Source organism: Equus quagga, chromosome 5, assembly GCF_021613505.1.
Source record: "Equus quagga isolate Etosha38 chromosome 5, UCLA_HA_Equagga_1.0, whole genome shotgun sequence".
NCBI classification, from domain to species: Eukaryota; Metazoa; Chordata; class Mammalia; order Perissodactyla; family Equidae; genus Equus; species Equus quagga.
Window position 1 is genome coordinate 22,172,080 of NC_060271.1, and position 23,309 is coordinate 22,195,388.

Sequence of the window (23,309 nt, forward strand, 5' to 3'; positions counted from 1 at the left end):
TGCAGTATGATCTATGAAAAAGGTTATTAAACGCAGCACTATTTACAATAGCAAGATTGGAAAGAATTAAACTGTTTGTCAGCAGCGACTGCTCAAATATATTAGTACATCCATACAATGAAATACTATGCAGTTGCAAAAAAAAAAGAATCAAGAAACTCTTTACAGGGGCCGCCCCGTGGCTGAGTGGTTAAGTTCGCTCGCTCTGCTTTGGGGGCCCAGGGTTTCACCGGTTCGCCTCCTGGGCGCGGACATGGCACCACTGGTCAGGCCACGCTGAGGCAGCATCCCACATGCCACAACTAGAAGGATCCACAACTAAACATATACAACTATGTACCAAGGGGCTTTGGGGAGAAAAAGGAAAAATAAAATCTTTATTTTTTTTTTAAAAAACCTCTTTACATACTGATATGGGACAATCTCAAAAATAGCATTTTAAGTGGAAAAGACAAGCTGAAGAACAGTGTGCACTGCATGGTACCATTTATGAAAAATATCTCCAGAAGGACACTTGAGAAACACATAATAATTCAGGGAGGGGGAACTGGGCTACAAAAAGGAAGGGAATTTTTCACTGCATATCATTCCATGTTTTTTGAATTTTGAACTAAATGTTACTTGTTTTGATGAAAAAATTTTTCCTAAAAGACAAAATTTTGGAATAAAAACTGTAACAGCCCAACAGAAATACAAAATTCTTTTAGGGAAATTCAAAATAAGTACTATATTTCTTTCATCTGATGGATAAACTTTTCCACAATTCCATTCAGTCTTTCAGGCTCCATCAGTTTATTTACCAATTCCTGCTCAACAGCCATTAGGGCCAGGCCACTAAGCTTCACTTGTCCCATGGTACGACATAAATATGTTTTAAGACGGGGCAGTGTAGAAAATGAGTTTTCAGCACTTGCTGAAGTAATCGGCCAAGACAAAGCAATATATAATAGCTTTGATATGCAAGGAATATTATTGTGAAGACCATGCTGAATAAACAAATAGCCAAGATTGATGAAATTGATACAATCATAATCTATGACAAAGTTGAGCTTTGCATATTGCCGATAAAATCTAAGTTCTGGAATGATGTCTGCATCAAGTTTATAAAATTCCTGGACATGTTTGGCTGTTGCTTCATTTAATGGTTCATGCCATTTAAATAACAGTTCTGAAATCTGCTTCACTTTGCAATAATCAAACTCTGAAAAACATAATTTTAAATTTTGTAATATAGTATCCAATCCTTGGTAATAAATATTAATTTTATATTGTTCTTCTGTTGAGGTAGGAAAAAACATACTATCTGAATTGCCAAGATCTATTGTTTTCTGAATTTTTCTTTTTTTCTGAAAAGAAGGTCTTTCAACTTCAAAACCTTTACAGGTTATTTTCTGACATATTTCCTCTGCTCCATCCCAGACAGTTTTGAAATACACATCACTTCTTTCAGATGATAAACATTCCAAAATTGCTTCTATTTTTGAAGACAAGGAGAAAATGTCTATGGTTTCACTTTGAAGCTCTTTGGAAAGAATTCCTGTAACACTTAGCACCCGATAAAGAAATTTCAAACAAAAGATAAATTCAAATTTGGAAACCAATGTCAACAAATCATTCAATTCATCGGCCAAACTTGTGTTTGAAGAATGGCTTGATACAACTTCCAGTGTTTCAATAATCTCTGGAAGACCCTCAATCACAGATAGTAATGTACGATCATGGATTGTCCAACATGAATGTGATGTATGTTTCTTGCATGTTTTGTTTTGACTTAGCTTACAAATGTTTCGAAAATTTGCAGACATTTCCCCAGACATATGAATAGTGTTGAACAAAGAACTGAGAGTATTTAGGGCACTTCGGAGTTCTTTTACTTCTTTACAAAACCTAATCACCGCTAAATCCAAAAAATGTGCATAACAATGTACGTATAAAGCTCTTGGCTCTTCCTTCTTGAATTCTGCTGCGATTTTATTAAATTTTCCCCTCAAATTAGTGGTACTATCATAGGCCTGGCCATGTATTTTATTCAAATCAGCTCCAATTTGCTGCAGGTAAGTTCTGATAGCCCTATGCAAACTGGTCCCAGTCATCTCCTCAACATCGATAAAACCCAAGAACCTTTCTTTAATCAAGATAGCCTTTGAGGTTTTTTGTGGGTATCTTACACAAACTGAAAACTGTTCTTTAGTGGCACTGTCAGTGGTCTCATCACATATTATTGAAAAAGCTGAGGAGAGATTGATCTCATTCACAATATCTTGCAACATTTCAGTCTTTACTATTTCAATAATATCATTTTGAATTTGTGTACTATTATAGAAGTCAACTTGCGAATTCATAAGTCGAAATATTTCTTCTCCTTTATCTTTTGCTCTAATTTCTACCAATTCTAAAAAACTGCCTTTATTCACAGATGAAACAGACTGGTCATTTTCTCTTAAGGGTAAACACTGCTTTCCAAAAAATAAAATATTTTCAATTATAAGCTTTAGGTACTTTTTATTTTCTTCAATCTTTTTTGCACGAATAGATAAGTGAGCATTGATAGCTTCATCACAAAACTGGTATTCCCTCCAAAATTGCAATGACTTCAAATGCATTTCACTTTTTTCATGCTTTCTGAATTTTTCCAGAGTTTTTTTCCAATTAGAAATTCCTTGGGCCGCAAGTGACTCTCCCCCACAGCTACATTTTTTTTGGCAGAACAACTGGCATGAATAACAGAACATCATATCCTTTTTAATACTGTTTCCCAAATGCTGAAAATTTGAACGCCAAGATTTTTTAGTATTTCGTGATTTACCTTTAACTTTTTGTATTTTGGATGTAAATTTTGAGTGACACAGTCCATCACTTATTTTCACAGATTTCATATTGTATGTAGCATCTTGGTTTGACACTTGATCTTTCTGTACTTCTATACTGGAGCCAACTGTATGCTGACCGAGTACTGATGAAGATGGTGAAAGGCTTGGCTGTTCCACACTACTATGAGCAACACTACTATTTGATTCACAGGGTGAACTCTTAGAAATCTTTGAGAGAAAATGATAAAACAACATTTAACAGTTTTCAAATAATCAATTAAAACGTTGAACACATCTATTCTAATAACACAATAAAATGAATAGGTGAGTTACAGTATGAGCTCCACTAGGGGGAAACATTAAGAATTATTTATAACTTATTTATTTGCAATCTAGATTCAGCATTAAATGTTCAAAGGATCTTTAAGTATGTAATTGCAATAAAAATAATTTTTATTGTTCAGGTAATTAGAATTGCTTAATCAATATTTTAAAAATAAAGAATCCAAAGGAAAAACTATGACTAGTAATACTTCTGTTTAAATATTCTTATTAACAATTTCAAGTCAAACGAGATCTGGGAAATTGAATGCGAACAGCAGAAGGTGTTTATTGTTCTACTTTTTTGAGCTCTAGGATGAAAATGGGAATGAATACAGCTTATACATATATGTACATATATATAAACGAATACACACACACAAAAGCAGCTGAAAAAAGACAGTAGCAAAAAAAATTAAGACTAAAACTTACATCTGCGATGACATTTGCTGTTACCGAAGAAACTGTACCTATTAAAATAAACCAGAGCATAAATTAAAGATCTTATACTACAGTCTACAAAATAACATCATAAACTATAACTGCTTATTTCATATCAGGCAATAAAACCAAACTTAGAATATGCACAGATTCATCAAGTACGGCAAAACAGTATGCATGTTATATATGTCAAATATCTTCACATCACTTTTTACCTTGTAAGACATCAGAGTTCATGATGGGCAGGGCAACATGAGCTTCTGCCAATGACACAATATTGCTTATAACTGGAGTCGTATCTTTCTTTGGAGAAAGAAGCTCCGTTGAAGCACTATGCACCAAGGAAACATTTACTGATAAAAAAAAAAAAGATTTCTCATAAACCAGGCAGTATCAATCAATCGCAAAGTGCTGTTTAATAACAAGTGTTTGAACAAACAATGCAAATATCTAATGGCTTTAGGTATTGCTGAGTATTGGAGTAATTTTTATTAGGGCTTAGGGATAGCCAGGTTCTTTAGACTAACATTAATAACAACATTAAATCGATAATTTGCATCTCCTATCATTTTATATCTTTTACCTTTGCACACAATTTTTCAGTTCTTTTATACTATTGCTTGAAATTTCAAGCAAATCTTCACCGAGAAATTACCCATGAAGAAGAGAAAAGAGATTCCTACAGAACCTCCACATGGATATCATTTCTAACTCTGCCAGGCTTCAGAAACCTCAACATGAATGGAGCTGGGTTCATGTTTAAGCTAGTATTGCAGAGATTTTCTCTAATAAGCCAGTTCGCATGATGTACAAGCCCCAGGGGCATCATTCACTCTACTGTCTGTGTAATCAGCACCAGGGGACCTATATGAGGCTCTCTGATGGAATACTTAGTTGGCTCTAGATTATTTGTGCTTTTTTATTAGTGAATTTCAAAGTATTTCCAACTAGCTCTACTTCATGTGAAAAATGTAACTAATAGCCTTGTTTTTACAAAGCAGGGCTAAGTACAAGATTTTATGCTCTAAGACAACAATCTCTACAAATAAATATTAAATCTCTGGTGGTAACGCAGCCTTACTTTTATACAGAAATACTGGCGAACAATGCAACAAGTTTTGGATTGTTTTGACTTTTAAGTTGGTTTAACTGGAAAATGAATCAAGGTTATAAAGTAAAGGAAAGCGATAATATTCTTCAAACTACTAAGCCTCTGATAACTGCTAAACAAATATTACCTGTAGAAGATTCCATCTTAGCTTTATTGTAAGCAGAGAAACAATTAATAGAGCAGAACAGCTCTGTCTTCCCCAAGTCATTGGTAGTCTCAATCATTTCATCTGAGGGCTTCAACAATTTGCAAAGAACAGATGTAAGTGTTTTAGCTGGTTTCTGTTTAGAGATTAAAATAATATTCATATTCCTGGTATATGAGATACACTGCTAACAAACAAAAACAAACCCACTACCACTGCTCTTAGCTGAAATATTACAAATAACGACAGTGAAGTCACATTTTACACTTTCTTAAAAACCAGAATAAAAGGCACTATTGATTGCAATGACTAAAATAAAGGAAACTGGTTTATTAGATAACTATTTATATCATATGTCAGATTTATTAGTAGCAGTAATAATACATATGCAAGCAGTGAAGAAAGTGATCATAGAAGATGTTCATCATTCCAGGTAATCAAAGCCAACTGGATAAATAAACAAAGTGTTATAATTCTAGGTCTTTCCTCAACGCCAGCTTGGGCATCAACTCAGGAAAGCCTTCTATTCGTGCTAAGGAGGAGCCAGAAAAGGATGCTTAACGCATGTTACAAGATGCTGTGGGAATCACTGTTTTTCTAGGGTAACTTCATGGTAAATCAAGCATATTGTAAGAAAGCAGTATACAAGCAGTAAGAGGTACAAAATACAGTGCGTTCAGTAAGCAGTAAGTGTGCAAAGGAAAAGGATATAAACTGTGAGGTTCACCACCTAGTCTCTCTAGTGAAACACGAACCGTTATTCCTGAACTTAACACCGACAGCAACGATGAACTAGAACTGCTTTTGGGCACACAAAGTTCAAAGACAAATGAAAATAACTTATACAGATTTTCCTTTTCTGTGAAAGAACAGAATACTGGCAAAGGAACAATAAAACAAAAAGTAGAGTATAATTTGAAAATTTCTATTTTTATCATTAGTATAAATTTTTATATTTTGAGAAACCCCTAACAATTCACCAATATTTAACATTAAGCAACATTAGTGGCATAATTTATAATTAATTTATTATTCATACAGGAAAGCTAATACTAAATTAATATACTCTATGAAGAAGATGTGGCCAAAATAACTACAATTATACAAAACAATCCACTTTTTAAAATAAAAAGACACCCTGTTTTTAGATTCATAAATTTGAACATTTTTCTAATTCTTGATTACAGTTCACTAACGCAGTGGGTCTTCGCCATTATCACTAGCACACAACATCTTCCATGCAGGGCAGAGGGTTAGATGGTGCTTTTTCACTCAGTATATCCAGGTCAGCCCTGCCCCACCACACAGGCTGAGTAACTGAGTACTCAATGTAGGCCTTTAAATAGGATAAGGCCTATTTAATGAGTGTGAGGCATAAAGAAGGAAAAGAAGGAACAGCATTTCTTGCCTTCGGAAGAAGGCTTCCATTCTCCCATTTCTGTTCCCAAGGCAGGATACTCTTATGGTGTGGGTATTCTGCCATGGATAACATATGGCTCACAAATGACCTATTTGAACTGCTGAGAATCCCATCTTCAACTGCTTATTTTTAAGGAAGAATTCATATTAGGTCTGAAGGCATCATCTGAACAAGCAAGATATGTGACAGTTCCATCTCATGAAAGGGGTTCAGATCACTAATTGTGTTCACCTCACTCAGTCCACCAAAGTAGGGCCAGCTTCACTGCTCTCAGAACCACCCAATCAAGGCTCTCCTATTAGAAACAGGGGATGATTTCTCATTGGTTTATTTCCTCCCATGATTGATTCAGAAAAAGCATTTGACATACAAGAGTCATCTTAACCTTGCTCAGGTGTAAGAATTAAATAAATGGAATTAAAAACTGCTTGCCTTTTCTTTAAGATAAGATGATCACCCTGAGATTCTTCAGGAAAATCTCCATACCGCACTTATCATGAATTATTATGCAAGAAGGAGCTGTCAGTGGTCTTTTATTTCATCTCCTTCACCATCTTACCAACTGAAACTATTCCCAAAGGTACTAAAATACATATCCCCATGGTTTTCTAAAGTGGAACCACTCACAAGGCAACCAACGGAAGGAACTCAATCTCCGATTTTTCATTTGATTCCTATGCAGTCAGATTCAAATGGAGTGGTCCTCACTTTGTGCCAATGGTCTTTATTCATACCTGCTTATATGCTGTAACACTCTTTGAATTACTAAAGTAATGAGACTGTCCTTCCATCGGAAGTATACAGAACAGACTAGAGCTGGTGTAACAGTAAGCTCCACAGTTCTCACAACAGTTCATGATGAGGTTGTTAGCAGAGTGAAACTTTGAAAAACAGGCAGTACTGCAAAGACTATGTTTCATGTTCTGGTATTTTACTTCATACTGAATCTAGGATTGAAGAAAAAAGATTCAGTAAAAACTCTGATATTTAAGCAGAATAATCAGAGTTCCTAAAGGTTAAAAAAAAATGCAACTTACAACAGTAGTCTTCTGACATATGCTGCACTTGGCTAAAATGGTATTAGTACATATGGTAACAAATGGTTTTCTTTTTTCTTCATATGATGAAAGACAAGATTGGCTGCAAAAACTTTTGCTAGAGGTAGTATCTTCCAGCTGGACACTGATCACATCCTTTGGATTTAAGATGTCTCTAAAAATAAATAACAAGAGTACCATTAAACATTTTTACCACAGTTATCATTTCTTTCTCTTCATAAGCTAAATCACTCCCTCAAATAACTCTCTCCTATTGTTTCATTTCCCTAAAGAACTGTGTAACATCATCAGCCTTGAAATAAGGAGATCTCAATTGGGTATCTAGTTCTACCATTTATATTAAGTAACAACAGATAAATCATTTATACTCCCTAAATGTTATTTCCTCATCTGTAAAGTGGGAATGTAAAACCCATCTGATAGAGCAGTTTTGAGGATTATCTAGCCTGTATTAGTTGGTGTTAGTGATAATAGAATGACGATGAGAAATCATACCTGACCAACTCTGGAATCTACAGGATAGAGGATTTCAAAGTATGCTCTGCAAATCCCTGGGGATCTCCCAGATACTTTCAGGGGGTTCACAAGATCAAAACTATTTCCATAATATTAAGATGTTATTTGCCTTTTTCACTGTGTTGACATTTGAACTGATGATGCAAAAGCAAGAGTGGGCCCCTGCAATTCCACTCCTAGGTATATAATCCAAAGAATGGAAAACAGGTACTCAAGAAAGTACACATACAGACATGTTCCTAACAGAACTATTTACAATAGCCAAAAGACGGCAACAGCTCAAATGCCCCTCAATGAATGAATGGATAAACAAACTGTGGTATATACAGAGGGGAATATTGTTCAGGTATTTAAAAAAAAAGAATGAAGTACTGATATACATGCTACAACATGGATGAACGCCAACAACATTATAAGGGAAAGAAGCCAGGCACAAAAGGTCACATGTTGTAGGATTCCATCTATATGAGCTATCCAGAATAGATAAATCCATAGATAGAACAGATTGGTGGCTGCCAAGGGGAGAGGAGAGCGGAATGGGGAGAAACTGCTTAATGGATAAGGTATTTTTATTTTGGAGTGATAGAAATGTTTTGGAACTAGATGTCGTAGTTGCACAACACTGTGCATTTATTAAATGCTACTGAAATGGTTTTTGTTATATGAATTTCACCTCAATAAACTGGGAGGGAAAAAAAGCAATGGTGGGTAAAACTGCCAGAGCTTTAGCACAAATCAAGGCAGTGGCACCAAAATGTACTAGTGTTTGTTATTCACTGCCATTCATTTGCTGTAAAAACTATTCACTTTATTACTTGATCCTTGAGTACATCTTTCTAATATTCTGTGTGATGAAATGGGACACAGGCATGAAGTATTTCCCCTGCACACCCAAGTACAATGGTCATCTCAAGGAAAAGCTCATGTGGGAATGATACAAGTTACAACCTGAGTTAGATTATTTTCAGAGAACACATTTTTACTTGAAAGAACTATCAGACAAATTTATCCAGAATTGGGTATCTGGCAGATTATTTTCTCAAAAATGAATAAAGTAAAACCGGTACTTCAAGGAAAACAACCGCCAATATTCACTGCCAATGATAAAATTTGAGCTTTCACTGAAAATTAGAATTTTGGAAAAATTGTATCTGCCACCTCCAGCTTGATCGTTTTCCAACACTTAGACTTTCCTGGTGAGATTAGTGATGATTTTTTTTTTAACAAAACGTGATTTTTAAAATATTGCATAATGAAATATGTCAACATTTGGAAGATCTGCATAATTCAGTGAACCAATATTTTCCAAATGATGACAGCATATACTGCTAATCATTCATGGGTGAAAGAACCATACAAAGTACAAATAGACCAATGAATTTTAACGTTAACAGTATAAAAAATTCACTGATATGGTTTCAGATTCCACATTGCAACTAATCTTTAAGAAATCACTACTTGTTTTCTGGTGTAGTATCAAAGAAAAGCAGCCAGAATTATCTGAAAGGCTATTAAAACACACCTCCCTTTTCCAATTACATATTTGTAAGGCCAGCTTTTCTTCAGATTTCACCCAAAACAACATTTTGCAACAAACTGAACGCAGGAGCAGATATGAAAACCCAGCTAGATATTAAAATGGTTTGCAAAACTGATAAAACAATGCTTGCTAACGTTTTCTTAAAACTTCTCTTCTCACTAAGTTAAAAACAATAAATGGCTATTTTTCATAAAAATATTATTTATGTCAGCAGGCACTGAAGTTTATTACTTTTAAATGAGTTAGTCACAGTTAATTTCTCAGTTTTAATTTCTAACACAGTATATATTGGTAGATATGACCTACATAAACTAAAGCTCTTTGGGTCTTCAATAATTTTTAATAGTGTCAACAGGTCCAGAGACCAGAAAATTTGAGAACTGCTGCTACAGGAAATACCAAGATACCGGGCTATCTAGAACGCTCAGAATATCAATCTTTCAGGATAATAGTTTTCCAGATGAAAGACTCCTGAAATAAACACTATTTTAACACTTCAACATTTACACATTTTTAGTGTATTATGATCTTTCTGCTTCTTAAACAGATGGTACCCAAAATAACAGGTGCATTTCATTATCACATCAGTCATTTAACTGGTTTAAAATATAGCTCTAAATGCAGCATCTGAATTATGCTATCCTTGTACTTCATTTGACAAAAATTTTTCTAGGATTTACTGTGTGCCAGGTAGTGTTCAGGCCTTGGGGATATAAAGATGAGTATAATCTAGACCCTGATGTCAAGAGATTCATAGTCTAACTGGGGCAATATCAATTCTTTGAAAACATTAATTTTATGATCAATGCTTTAGGAGTTATGAACACTAGGAAAACACACACCATGAAATAACTAATCTAGGTAGGTGGGGGGTAGTAAGAGGAGAGGAGGGAATGGTGTGGGAATAGACAAGAGGTAAAGATATTTGAGGCAGGCCTTTAAGACAGAAAGAAATGAGTCAGATGCAAAGGGAGGCAGAAGAACTGCAACGGCAGAAGCATGGAAGTCTGAAACGCTTACTGGTTTTTACTGCTATCAGCACACTAGAGTGCTGGCTTCTAATCTCCTTAAGGCCTTATAAATAAAAAATCAAAAACGAATTTTGTTAAAAGTGCCTAAAAACAGCTTAAACAAACTCTGAGTATAGGTCTAAACAACTTTTCTACAAATAAGTGTTATAGCATTAGTGCATGGGCCTATTTTGAACCCTACAGATTGCTTTCAGGATCTCTTGCCAGTTTTCACTGGGATACTAAAGTGCAGAAACAACACTTCTTAAATATATAGTTCTCAAAAAAAATCTTATTTTTCTAATATTTAAACTGTCATTTTCAAAGCTATCTTTCATTTGGTCCATGAATTAGAACAAAAACTACATTAACTCAAAACAGATTTCAAATCACTGCCATAAAAGAAACTTCAACAATAACTGATAATTAGCTAAAATCTTGAGCACTATGTATTAGTACCAGAGGCTAACTGATGTAGAATAAAATGTTTTGAAAAAAGCTTAGGTTACTCTCAACAATAGATGGATAGCCTCTCCTAGTCCAAGCATTACTACCACTTTTCCGCCAACCTGTACAATAGTATTTTCTATCAAAAAAATTTTATTCCAAAGGAAAACTCCTTCATATTTTTGCTCATATTGGATTTCTTTGCCTTAGAGAACAACTTACGCACTAAATCTTTCCTTCTTCAGCCTTTCCAATCTGTCTGGGACATCTGCTGAAGATGTATAATGGGTAAACTCCAAACATAGCAACATGATGCCTTAACTTTTCAGGGCCTCAGTCTCCTCAAAACCCAAAGAAAATGTTTGGACTGGATGATCTCTAAGGTCCCTTCCAGTTTTATGGTTCTGCAGAGAAAGAAAGCAGGCTAAAGAGAGTGCCATACAGTGCATAGCAAAAGAGAAAAAAGACAAAGTACAGTATTGAAAAAGCACAAGAGAAAGGTAAATAGAGTTCCAGCGGGTAAGAACTCAAGCAGCAGCCAAACAAGGAGCTGAAGCAACCAATAAAAAGGGTTTGTGAGTTTGTTAAGAGAATAATAGTGCTAACTAACATTTAGTGAGTTCTTATTACATGCCAGTATTGTTCTGATCCCTTAAATATATTATTTAATGCTCATCATTCTTATGTACATTTAACAAAACAGATAGGAAGACTAAGAAGTTTTCAATGCTTTTCAAACTTTAGCATGTATATGAATCACCTAGGGATAAATGCAGTTCTGATTAAATAGGGTTGGGCAAGACCTGAGCTTCTGCATTTCTAACAAGCTCCAGATGACAGCTGCTCAGGGATCACACTTTGAGTAGCAAAATGTAACTGTAAATGAAGGAAGCAAGATTCAAACACGGCAATGTGATTCCAAAACAAGGCATTATCTGAAAGGAATTTATTACACTTAGAAGCAAAATTGGTGGCCTATGTGTTTTCCTGTTCTATATTTCTTGTTCTAAAACAACAACATTTAAAACTTTAGCATTAGCATTTAACGAGCACTAAGAGACCACAACTAAGGTACAATAAGGACTCTCAAAGCATTGATCCTTTCTATATCTCAGGGTAGAGTTTGAAGTTCAGGACATTTTTCACTAATTATGAAATTACTACTACTTCCTTTCTCTGCATCTAAAGTGCCTCGCATATGTAAAAAAGTTGGCAACAAAGACTGCAATGATAGCTCACAGAAATTTTGAAAAGTTTACATTCATCCATCTATGTTTACGTATGGCTATTCAATTTTTCAAAAGAATTAAATAACTTCATTTACCATTACAAGAGAAACATTATATAATTTTATACCTTAGAGGATCCAAAATAACTGTTATATAGTTAATTTTTTAGTAATTGCTCCCTATACAGTTAAATGATACAACAGAATGGGCATACAATAATCCTACTTAAAGAGAATTCCAAATGCAAAAGTAGGAAAATAAGTTTTGGAAGTCATATTATTTAAAGTTGATGATAAACAGAACTCATTTTAATTTCTGCAAATCTCTCAATAAACAAAAAAACTTTCTGAAGAATCTATTAGAGGAACTGAAAGAAGCAGCAGCTTCTTTTCACTAAACCAAGGTGATACCTCTTCAGAAAAAATGAAAACGTAGAAAATTACAACCAAGACTCTGATCAAGATCTATACAGGGAAGTAAGAGGGGGCGTAATTTAGAATTATATACTTTGAGCAGTTAGAACAAGTTCTCTTGGGAGTTGCTGGTGAACTGGCAGATGAAATGTATTCAGCGATGCACGGTGTGGAGCAGAAGAGCTGAGTGGACCCTTTCCTCTGATAAGCAGTTTGCCCTTTCTGAAGAATTTTTTTACAACCAGAACAGGAAACCTGAATAGCTGCGGTTGAAACTGAAGGAAGCATTTTACTCATGCCAGATGATGCCAGAGAAAGCTGAATGCCTGTAGTCAACTGCGAAGCTATAAACACAAAACAGGAAGGGAAACAATTAGTATTTACAAAGAATGAACTATGCTTCTTTCATTTTCTGTTAGAGGTTACTTCTCCTGGATTTGAAACCCAAAACAAACAATGCACTATTCAAAGGCATTCTTAAAAAGTAGAATAAATTGGCTACCATATTGGTCAGAATAAATATTAACTTAAATAATTCTATTACCACTGTCTGAAAACGCAGTATTTATTTTCAGTTCATTCTCCTGAGTTTTGGGCTGTTGGGCTTGACAATACTCCTAAAAAAGAGTTGAAAATAATGAATACGATGTGTCTAAAACAACCAGTCATTCTATAGAAAATGATCAATTCTGCTCAAGCCTGTGCAGTGAACTATATAATTGAATCGAACCATGGTACATATGTAAGCACTCTCTTTTTGGTGACCTTTGGCTGATAACACCAATCAACTACTGTATTATTTTCTATCGTACCTACCTAGATGTGACTTCAAAAATTTTTGTGAACACAGCCTCTCAGTAGCTACTACAAATAGAGCAGAGACAGACCCAATAACGACACCTATTTTCCCTCCTTATTCTAATCACTAACAGCTAATTGTCTTCATAAAGACCTTAAACACAAAAATTGTTAGATTGGGCTGAAGCAGTCTGACAAAGGAAGACTTATTTCAGAGCAGCAGGTAATCCACCTAAACTCGATCTACGCGTTTGAACGTCCATGGGTTGAAGAAGCGACAGATACTTCCTAGATGGACAACATTCCCCACTGTCACCGACTCGATGGGAGTCATATCTGTACTTGATACCGATTTACTTTAGGCCTATTGCTGAACAGAATACTAGAAATTAATTAAAACTGAATTTACTTTTTGCTTCAGTAGAAATTTCAACTGGTTCATACACAAACATTCAAAGGAAATTTGGCCCTACTTAGAGAACACTCACAGCTTGAGTCAGTTTACCCTTTATTTGTTCTTTAGCATGCGATACGTCTTAAAAAATTTAATAAACATGAAACTAATTTGGATAAAAAAATTATAAAGAAAGAAACTAAGAATTTAAAATGTACTTCATAGAAGCAGTAGCATAAAAACGTATAACTGGTTATTTGTACTGTTTCAAGTTAAGAAAAATGAAAACAAAAATGTGTTAACTTGAGGCCCAGAATATCCTAAGCACTTCTTCTATCAATCCCCAAACCCAATTCCAAACAGTTCCTTCGTCTTTGAAATCACACTCTCGCAGATACTCGCTATGGCACTTAAACAGGACATACCTTGTATTATTTGATCAACTGCTTGGGGGAAGATAGGACTTAACATTTTCAACCAATAAACCAGCATCTGCATAACTAAATTTTATAATTAAATGCTGCTCTTATAAAAAAGAAAATAAGGTAAAATATTCACCTGAGCATTGTCGAGTTCCGTCTTAATTTCATTTAGCCCCCCTAGTTGTGGTGCCACTGCCTTGTCACATTCACTATCTACCAGTGGTTCTTTCATCTTAGTATCTGATGCAAAGGAATCCTCCAGTTCCAAACTAACGGGTTTCTTCTTGGGGAACATTTTCCAGATTCCTAAAATAAAATATAAACTGATAAAGAGTCTGATTTTCAATCAGTCTTTTTAAATATGGTAATTTTCTAGAAGCACAAAAGGGTCTTTAGACAGCTTGGCCTCAAGGTTCTTTCACAGTACCGACACTGGCATCCTTCTCTACATCTATCACTTCCCAATATAACTTTGCTTTATACCTCTCCAGTAGATACAACTCTACGCTTTCTTCTGGGACTAGTCTCTCCATTTCTATGCCCCCAGGCCTAACTATAGCATAAAACCACCAAACCTGCAAGTTTACTTTTAACTTATCAAATAGTCTTAGAAAATGTAATGCCTTCTATCTGAGGTTAACCCAACCACCTGTACTCACTGTGGCTCGCCTACACTGCCCTCCTATAGAGCCCTTTACTATCTGCATCTCCAGCTCCTCCTCCCGGCTTATTGGTCCTCTCAGATAAACACTTAAATACATTCAGGGATCCAACTTCTAAAACTATTGCTCTCTCTGACCACTCCTTCCCTCATCCTTGAAATTCTCTCTTTCCGTGAATCCTATGGCTCCAAGACCTATTTCTCCTATTTCTTTGCCAGTCTTCTTCTCAAACACTTATTTCACTTGTTCCTCCAAAGCACAATTCCCCAGGACTCCTCTCACTTGCTCTATGGGCACAACCTTGAATTCAACTGTCATCTACAGGCTGATTTTCCCCTACATTCCTGAGTTTCGGCCCATATACCTAATTGCCTATTAATTATCTCCACTTGGATGTTCCACCAGTCCCTCAAAATCAAGAGACTTAAAACTATATTGTTATATTATCCCTATAAACCTGCTTTACACACGTTTTCTTTCTTGGTAAACGGCACTATCACATATACCCAATTTCCCAAGCCAGAAATCTAGGGGGTAGTCCTAAGTTCCTCGTCTCCCCAAGTCCCCACATCTAATCACAAAATTGGATCAAATATACCTTCTAAATATGTCTTGATTCCATTTTCCCATTACACCTCATGCCTGCACCCCTCAATCAATGGACTCCTTTTTCGTAAATAGATAGCTAAAACTCAAAATCATAATATAAAAGATTGTTGTGCATTCAGGCTTAAAAAAGAATTCCATTTTGTGACTTTTGAGGAGCTACAGGATCCTTTTGATTACTCAGCCACAAGGCCTCTTTTTCAAAGATGGATTGGTTCCTTGTGTTCTTCTTTTCCCTTATTGTTTTTTGGTTAGTGCTGTCAAGCCGATTCTGACTCCTAATGACCCTGTGTACACAGCAGACAGCAGCCCTGCCTGGTCCTTTTGCACCATCCTCTCATCTTCCCGTGCCATAGACAATGCTCCACTGCTATTCGTAGGGTTTTCACAGCCAATTTTTTCAGAGGTGGGCGGCCAGGTCCTTCCTTCTAGTCTGTATTACTCTGGAAGCTCTGCTGAAACCTCTCCACCCTGAAATACCAATGGCACTGCTTTCAGCATCATGGCAACGTGTGGCTGCCACAGTATGACAACTGACAGAGGGGTGGTGTGGTTCCCTGACCAGGAAACAAATCCCAGGTCTCGGTGGTGAGAGTAGCGAATCTAAACCACTAGACCACCAGGGTTGGCTTCTCTTTTTCCTTAACTCACGTCTATTTTCCATTTTTCTGGTAGCTGCCATCTCCAATTCTAAGTCCTTTGGAACTCTTTCCCTTCCTGCCACCCTAGCTTGGCTGCAGCATACAGGTCTCCTTCACTCCCCTTCCTTGATCACCCTCAAGACAAACAGATACTTTTCAAAAAGGGCTTCATAACTGCTAAAAACAAACAAGCCCAAAATGGAGTCACTTGTGTTAAACCCCAAGACTTAATATCTAACCTAACTGCAGTTTCAGCCTCTCAGCAGTAGAATTTTAAACCAATCAGCCTGGAACTTCTTGATCAACACCAGTGACATTGTAATCTGCACAATAAGACCTCCTGCCTTCCCCACTAAGGGAAGTGACCTTGCTTGAAACAGTATTTTCTATTGCTAATAACTTCCTTGTCCCACCCTTTTTCTGCCTATAAAAAGCCTTCTATCTTGTACAACTCCTTGGAGAGTCCTTCTATTTGTTAGATGGGATGCTGCCCAATTTGTGAATCATTGAATAAAGCCTATTAGATCTTCCAATTTACTCAGTTTTGTTTTGTAACACAACTGGAAATTAATCAAAAAACCTTAACTAAATTGGAGTTGGAAAGGCCTGCAGGGGGAGCACTCAAGCCCTATCATACATCCTCAATTACTCCAAACAGAAAGAGACAGCTTGCATCTCTCACAAGAAGTACAACTACTTTACTACTGAAGGAAGATTTCTCTCCCCAACCAGCAACAGCCCAGCCAGTGAGAAATGCCAAAGCTCAGTCAATGAGAAGCCATTGCCGCCCTGAAGGGTTACTTTCCTCCAATGGACTTTTGTATAGAATAGCCCGGCCTACCCCTCTTTTTCTCTATAAAAGCAAGCTCCCTTCCTTTCTTGTCTGGATTTGCCTATGGTTCGCCTCAGCATGCACATCCAGAATTGCAATTCTTTTGGCTATTCCCGAATAAACTCACTTTGAGGGTAAAATAACAGGCAAATTTGCCTTTTAAGTTGACACAACTAATGATTATAGTTGGTATGAGATAAGTAAAACAGATATTGATAAGTTAAAGTTCTTACAGGAGTAATTCCAGGTCTATGGTTTTATTCAGAGTTAATACATAAAAAACCAAAGGAATTCTGCCATTATCTTTTATTTCTGAGTTTGGGATTCACCACCTACCTCACCCTGATCTTTAACTCAGCTTTTACTGAAAAGCCCTACCCCCAGGCAGAAAATTAAATAAATAAGGCCTGATTGTGAAGTGCAACAGAAGCTTGTAACGCCTCTTCTCAGCCCATCTGAGCATTACACACAACCAGCAAAGCAAAACTTACTGGAAATTAACTGCTAGATTGTCATTAAGTAAATATACTATGCAAATCTAAACATCAATTAAAAATAAAGAATCTATGACCTTTGGCATCTTGGAATTCCTTCAAATATGTAGGTCATCACACAAATAGGCAAATAATGGAAAGCATCCTGAAAATGTAATTAATCTAAAATATATTTCTGAGGCAGGGGAAAATGGTATATAGATACGAGAAAAACAAAAAGAGCAAAAACATATATGAATACGGGCCGGCCCCGTGGCCGAGTCATTAAGTTTGCAAGCTCCACTTCGGCAGCCCCAGGTTTTGCCAGTTTGGATCCTGGGCCCGGACATGACACTGCTCATCAGGCCATGCTGAGGCGCTGTCCCACATGCCACAACTAGAAGGACCCACAACTAGAATACACAACTATGTACTGGGGGGCTTTGGGGACAAAAAGGAAAAATAAAATCTTAAAAAAAAAAAAACTACTGCTAAAAAGTACTAACCATCCTGAGCCGTCATCACCAATAGATATTTGCTTTACTGCAGTGGTCTGGAACCGAACATGCAATATCTCCAAGGTATGCCTGTAGTTCCTTTTCCAACAAGACGCACGTTAGAGTAAAATAAGTCCTAAAGACCTCTTTTTAATACAGTTCCACCCATCTTTCCAAACTGGGGCTAAACCACAAATGCTGGAGAGTATTAATAGTCATAAAATAAATGTGGCATGTCTTCCTCCTGCTTAATACTACTTGGTAATAAGTAATTTAAAACATTTGAATTTAAACCAAAGAGGAATATATTATGAAGCAGAAAACAAAATTCACATTCATTTTTAAAGTAAAACATGAGACCACAAGGAAATTGCAAGCCATCAGGAGTGACTTCTAGACACACAAACAGAACTCCAGAGGGAATGTACACACTTTCCTCCTGGAAAATTAGTACAACATTGCTTATGTAAACCTGAAGCTTCAAACTGCTTCACCTTAATCTTTTAATTCCTCCCCACTATACTTGTGCTCATACTGTTCTCCAACCTGCAAAATCATTTTTGCTTATTCAAATCCTACTCAGCTTCTAATAAACCACTCAGCTCCAGATTTTATCACGTTGGTATGAATTAAAAATAAGACTGATAAATCTAGGAGTAACAGAGTAGCATGCTAAAATCTCCCACTGGAAACAATTATAAAATTAACAGGCTTTACCCCTGAGGGCACTTTACAGAACAGGGCAGACGAAAAAGCCCAAGTACAAAACAGTAGCGTACCGACTAAGGAGACCGGAGCTCTGGGTTGTCAAAGTCGTCGGAACTCAAGAGGCACAATCCAGGAGTGGAGGGAAATATCCCTTCCTCCGCTCATTAGCGGACTCCTAAACTGCACCTCTACAGATGAAGACTCCAAAATAACTAGCAGAAAATAGCATTTGGGAGGCTAAAGAGCTGAGAAGAGATTATAGTAGCTTTGCAGAGCTAAGAACAGAGCTGAAATTTAAGCCCGGCAAGGGTAGAGGGGACCTGGACTTTGAGCTGAGACTCCAGGGAGGCCATGCCCTAGCAGTCAGGGCCACATCCCAGGAGAAAAGATCACTTGCTCCAAGCAAGGGCAAAGCGAAACAGACTAGCCCTAACAAGGCCCAATACCAACCCTCAAGAGGATCAATGTAACTTCCGAGTACTATCTGTCTGCCTAAAGGAAACTTGGCCCTCTCTGGAGAAAGGACATCTAGGGTCTCTAAAATTTTTCATCCACAGTGTTCATAACACAATAAAAATTTATGGGCAAAAAAATCAAACAAGAGTGACTGAAAACCAAGAGGGGAAAAAAAGGCAATAGAAACAGATCCACAGGTGACTCATATCGGTAGTATCAGGTGAAGACTTTGATATGTTTGAGAAAATAGAGGATAAGATGGAGAAGTTCATTAGAGACCTGAAATTCATTTAAAAAAAGTCACGAAAATTTGAGAATAGGAAAATTAAGAATTAAATAGATGAATTTAATATCAAATTAGTGAACCAGATGACAGGTTAGTAGAAAGTAATCAGACTGATGCATAAAAGGATAAAAATACAAATAATGTAAGTAACATGTGAGACACGGCAAAAAGGTCAGACACACATGTAAACAGAGTCCCAGAATAAGAGACAACAGACAATACAACAGAAGCAGTATTTGAAAAAACACTGGCTGGACAATTTCCTCAAATGAACAAAAATATCAAACCACACAAATTCAAGCAGCTCTACGAATAATAAACAAGATAAATATAAAGAAAAACACAACCAGATACATCATGGTCACACTGCTGAAAACGAAAGTGAAAAAGAAAACCTTAAGAGCATCTAGAGAAAAAGGACATTAACATATGAAGAAACAAAAACAAGAATGAAAGCTGTCTTCTTGTCAGAAACAATGAAGGCCAGAAACCAATGGATTATCTTTAAAGTGCTGGAAAAAAAATCTACCTAAAATTCTATAGTCAGTAAAAGTATCCTTCCAAAATAAATGTGAAATGAGGACATTCTCAGATTAATGAAAACGATGAGAAGTGATTACTAGCAAACCTAAACTGTGGAAATGCTAAAGGAAATTCTTTATGCTAAAGTGAAATACTCGTGAAGTTTGGTGTAAAGATTGGAAAGGAAGAAGTAAACAAACTGTCCTTATTTGTAGACAGCAGGATTGTGTATACAGAAAACCCTGAGGAATCTCCTCTTCTTTCCAGTAAAAAACTACTAGAATAAGTGAATTTAGCAGTATCATAGGCTAACATGAGGTCAATACTTAAAAATTTCCTCTCTCATCACTTCTCTTCACCATTGCACTAGATGTCCTACTCAGGTCAATAATGCAAGGAAAAAAAGGTAGAAATTTTGAAAAGGAATAGGTAAAACTGTCATTATTTTAAGTTGTATGTTGTGTACATAGAAAATCCAAAAGGATCTGCAAATAACTACTGGAATTATTAAGTAAATTTAGCAAAGTCAATATTCAAAAATCAACTAAATTTCTTTGTACTAAAACAATTAGAAAATAAAAATTTTAAAATAACCATTCTCTATAGTATCATAAAACACCAAATATAGGAATAAATCTAATGAAATATGTCAAGATCCCTACACTGAAAACAAAACAATGCTGAGAAATTAAGGAAGATCTAAGTAAATGGAGACAGAACAGCATGTTCACTGATTGACTCAATATCGTTAAGTCACTTTTCCCCAAAATGAGCTTCAGATCAAAATCCCAGCAGGAGATTTTGTGGAATTTGCAAGATGACTTGATGGGTATAGAATGAAAACAGCACCTAGAATAGCCAAGACAGTCTCACAAAGGAAAGCAGTTGGAGGACTTACTCTAAAGCTACAGTAATGAAGACAGTGTGGTAGGGACACAAGCAAAAATAAAACCACCGGAGTCAAGAAGCACGTATACTCTAAACTCTTATTTCTTTGCAATACAGCCACTTCTTCACACGCTACACTTCGCAAAGATTTGTTTTACTCAGCTGAGTTCTGCAAGCTCCTTTACTGGCTTGATAGGAAGGCTGGAGGCAGAAAGCTAAACGCTTTTCAAACCAAACTAAAATGTCCAAGCTTACTTCTGTAGGCAATGGGGACCCACTATTTATGAAGTGCCTAGGCCCTGGGGTTACAGAGACAGATGAGGATGTCTCACTCAGAATACTCTGCCCAGCACAGTATGCAACAATGGAAGTGTACACAAGGTACAAAGCAGAAACGAGGGAAGAGAAGGTGGTTAAAGAAGTATTCCAGAAGGTGAAATGTGAACTAGGTTTTAAAGTAGGTGTCTATGAAGCAATAATGGGGGATATTCCAGGTATAAGGGACAGCATGTGTAAAAATAAATACATGGGAACCATAAGAGGTGGAGTTATGAATGAAGATAAAATGCCAAGAGTGCTAGCGGAAAGAAAGGTAGTTGGGCAAGCAGACATAGGTCATATCAGGAAGGTCCTCAAACACCAAAAACCTTGAACTTCATCTTGTAAATCAGTAGCTTTTGGAGTTCAGCAAACATTTCATTCATATTTCGTCTTTTAAATAAAAATTTACTTTAAAAAATTAATAAAATGAGATACTTAACTGTGCTATATAACAAACGTTAAGTATTTTGGAGACTTCCAAAGCATTACTTTGTGCTAGATTAACACAGACCATCAAATAGCTTTTCCTGCCACCTGGGTGAATATAGTCCAATTCCTTGTCGCTGTATTACAGATAAAGAAGGTTACAGCTTTACACCTATCCTTTTGGGATTCTGACCTGTATATGTTCACTCACAGAAAACCCTGGAAGCAACTACACTATTTTAGCAAGGGCATCAAATCCTCTAACGCTCTTGCCTCAACCTAAGAGTTAAATTGGCAAACTGCTGAGTCCTGATACTGTCAGGGCTAAATGTAACACAGTTCTTGTCATCAATTTTAAGGGCTTCCTGTCTTCTAGATTTGTGATGAGGAATACAAGTTATTGTCACGCTTTGTTAGGGATTCAACTCTTACAGAGAAAATTCACTTAACTATTTGCAAGCTTTCGATTCAGTTTAATTGAAAAGTATGCCGAGATTGCATCCTGATAAAGCTGGAAGTTACCGTTTGCAAACACCAGTCCATGCAAACCGAGACACACTCAATCCTATCTACCAGAGCAACCTACTGAAATAAAGCGATAAACATTGCCTCTTCATCTAATCCCAATTTCAAGTCCAAACTGATGAAGAGTCAAACTTTTACGGTAATTATTATCTTTTTTTATTGCAGTAACATTGGTTTACAACATCATACAAATTTCAGGTGTACATCGTTATCTATTTTGATTTCTGTGTAGATTGCATCATCTTCACCACCCAAGGACTAGTAACCATCCATCACCACACGTGTGCCTTATTCATCCCTTTCGCCCTCCTCCCTCCCCCCAAACTTTTACAGTAATCATTTAATCTCTTTCAGCTGAGATCTCGTGTACACCTCTACTTGCAGAAGGAGTTCCATGATTTTTTTTTTAAGTTTGAAAACATCATTGCTTATTGAAGGAGAGCCACAGGTGAGATGAGATGAATGTTTTAGAAACAGAGGTGGGGGACAGAGACCCAAGGCTGAAAGCCTATTACGACGCAGGAGCAGCAGGCGGCGGGAAACGCCGGCTGTGGGGGGTGACGCCCCCCGACTCTGCGAACAACGTTAAAGAAGACGACAAACGACCCAGGGGCCTGACCCGGAACTCCCGACCCTCCCACGGCGGAGCCCGCAGCCAGGGCCTCGTCTCTAGGAACCCCGCCCGACCCGACTCTTCAGCCTCCCTCCCACAGGCGAAACTCTCTGCCCACCTCCCGCAGGGCACAGGAACGGAAACCGACACCAGAGCCGCCGCAGGGGACTTACAAATTTCTCTTAGGCCCGCCCGCCGCACGCGGTTTCTCAAAGCAACTGCGACGCGAAACCATCCCGCGGGCCCGCCCCTTTCCCGCCGTGCTCTGCGGCCGAGCATGCGCAGCGCAGCCCGGCCGGCGCGCCTGCTTCTCACCGGCTTGCAAACTGCGGCATTGGGATGGGAAAGGAGGTGGGAGAAGTTGGAGGGGGAGAGCCCCTAAGGCCGCCTAGGCACTTAGCCTTATCTGGGTGGCAGCCAAATTTGGACCCTTAAAGGCTGGGGTAGCGTTGGGATTGACTCAGAGTTTAGGCGGGGCAATTAGATTTCCTAGATTGGAGAGATGGCTCTCTTGGCAATTTCTGTAAATCTCAATTTCTTCATCCTTGAAATGGGGATGACTATAGCGCCTACGTCATAGGCTGTGACGATTAGAAAGGCAATGTTAGTAAAGGGCCAGGTACAGAGTAAGTTCTCAGGAAAAGGAATTATCCGCAGAGACAGAGATGGGGTTCAGGCTTCTTCCATTTTGGCGAGCTCTTAGTATATTAAAATTGAAGTAATTCCCAAACAGTGTGGCAAAAATCACGGCATATTTTAAATGCTATCTAACAAGTTA

At 37.2% G+C, this 23,309-nt stretch overlaps 1 protein-coding gene across 5 annotated transcripts; it reads right to left on the reverse strand.

Annotated features, from left to right (window-relative positions):
- Positions 1-291: 291 nt before the first annotated feature.
- ZMYM1 (zinc finger MYM-type containing 1) lies at positions 292-22,782 on the reverse strand. Of its 5 annotated transcripts, none has more exons than XM_046663294.1 (10): positions 22,705-22,782; positions 14,212-14,381; positions 13,006-13,078; positions 12,556-12,805; positions 7,286-7,460; positions 6,983-7,195; positions 4,811-4,919; positions 3,788-3,925; positions 3,564-3,601; positions 292-3,038 (listed from the first exon to the last, which is right to left on the reverse strand). In XM_046663294.1, exons 2-10 carry the CDS (start codon positions 14,368-14,370, stop codon positions 726-728), a joined length of 3,468 nt encoding a protein of 1,155 aa, XP_046519250.1. In that variant the 5' UTR covers positions 14,371-14,381; positions 22,705-22,782; the 3' UTR covers positions 292-725. The 5 variants fall into 5 exon arrangements, with proteins under 5 accessions (XP_046519250.1, XP_046519249.1, XP_046519251.1 ...); XM_046663293.1 differs by having other exon boundaries at positions 4,811-4,964; XM_046663295.1 differs by lacking the exons at positions 13,006-13,078; positions 22,705-22,782 and having other exon boundaries at positions 4,811-4,964; positions 14,212-14,350.
- Between the last annotated feature and the right edge of the window lie 527 nt (positions 22,783-23,309).

What these genes read in the sequence shown, in the direction of transcription:
- ZMYM1 (XM_046663293.1), bottom strand. Translation starts at nt 14,370, where the DNA reads ATGTTCCCCAAGAAGAAACCCGTTAGTTTGGAACTGGAGGATTCCTTT. An exon ending in ACTTGTTCTAACTGCTCAAA is followed by an intron (nt 7,461 to 12,555) that starts GTATATAATTCT and finishes ATTTATTTTTAG; the next exon opens with AGACATCTTAAATCCAAAGG. An exon ending in GTGTTACAGCATATAAGCAG is followed by an intron (nt 4,965 to 6,982) that starts GTATGAATAAAG and finishes ATCTCTAAACAG; the next exon opens with AAACCAGCTAAAACACTTAC.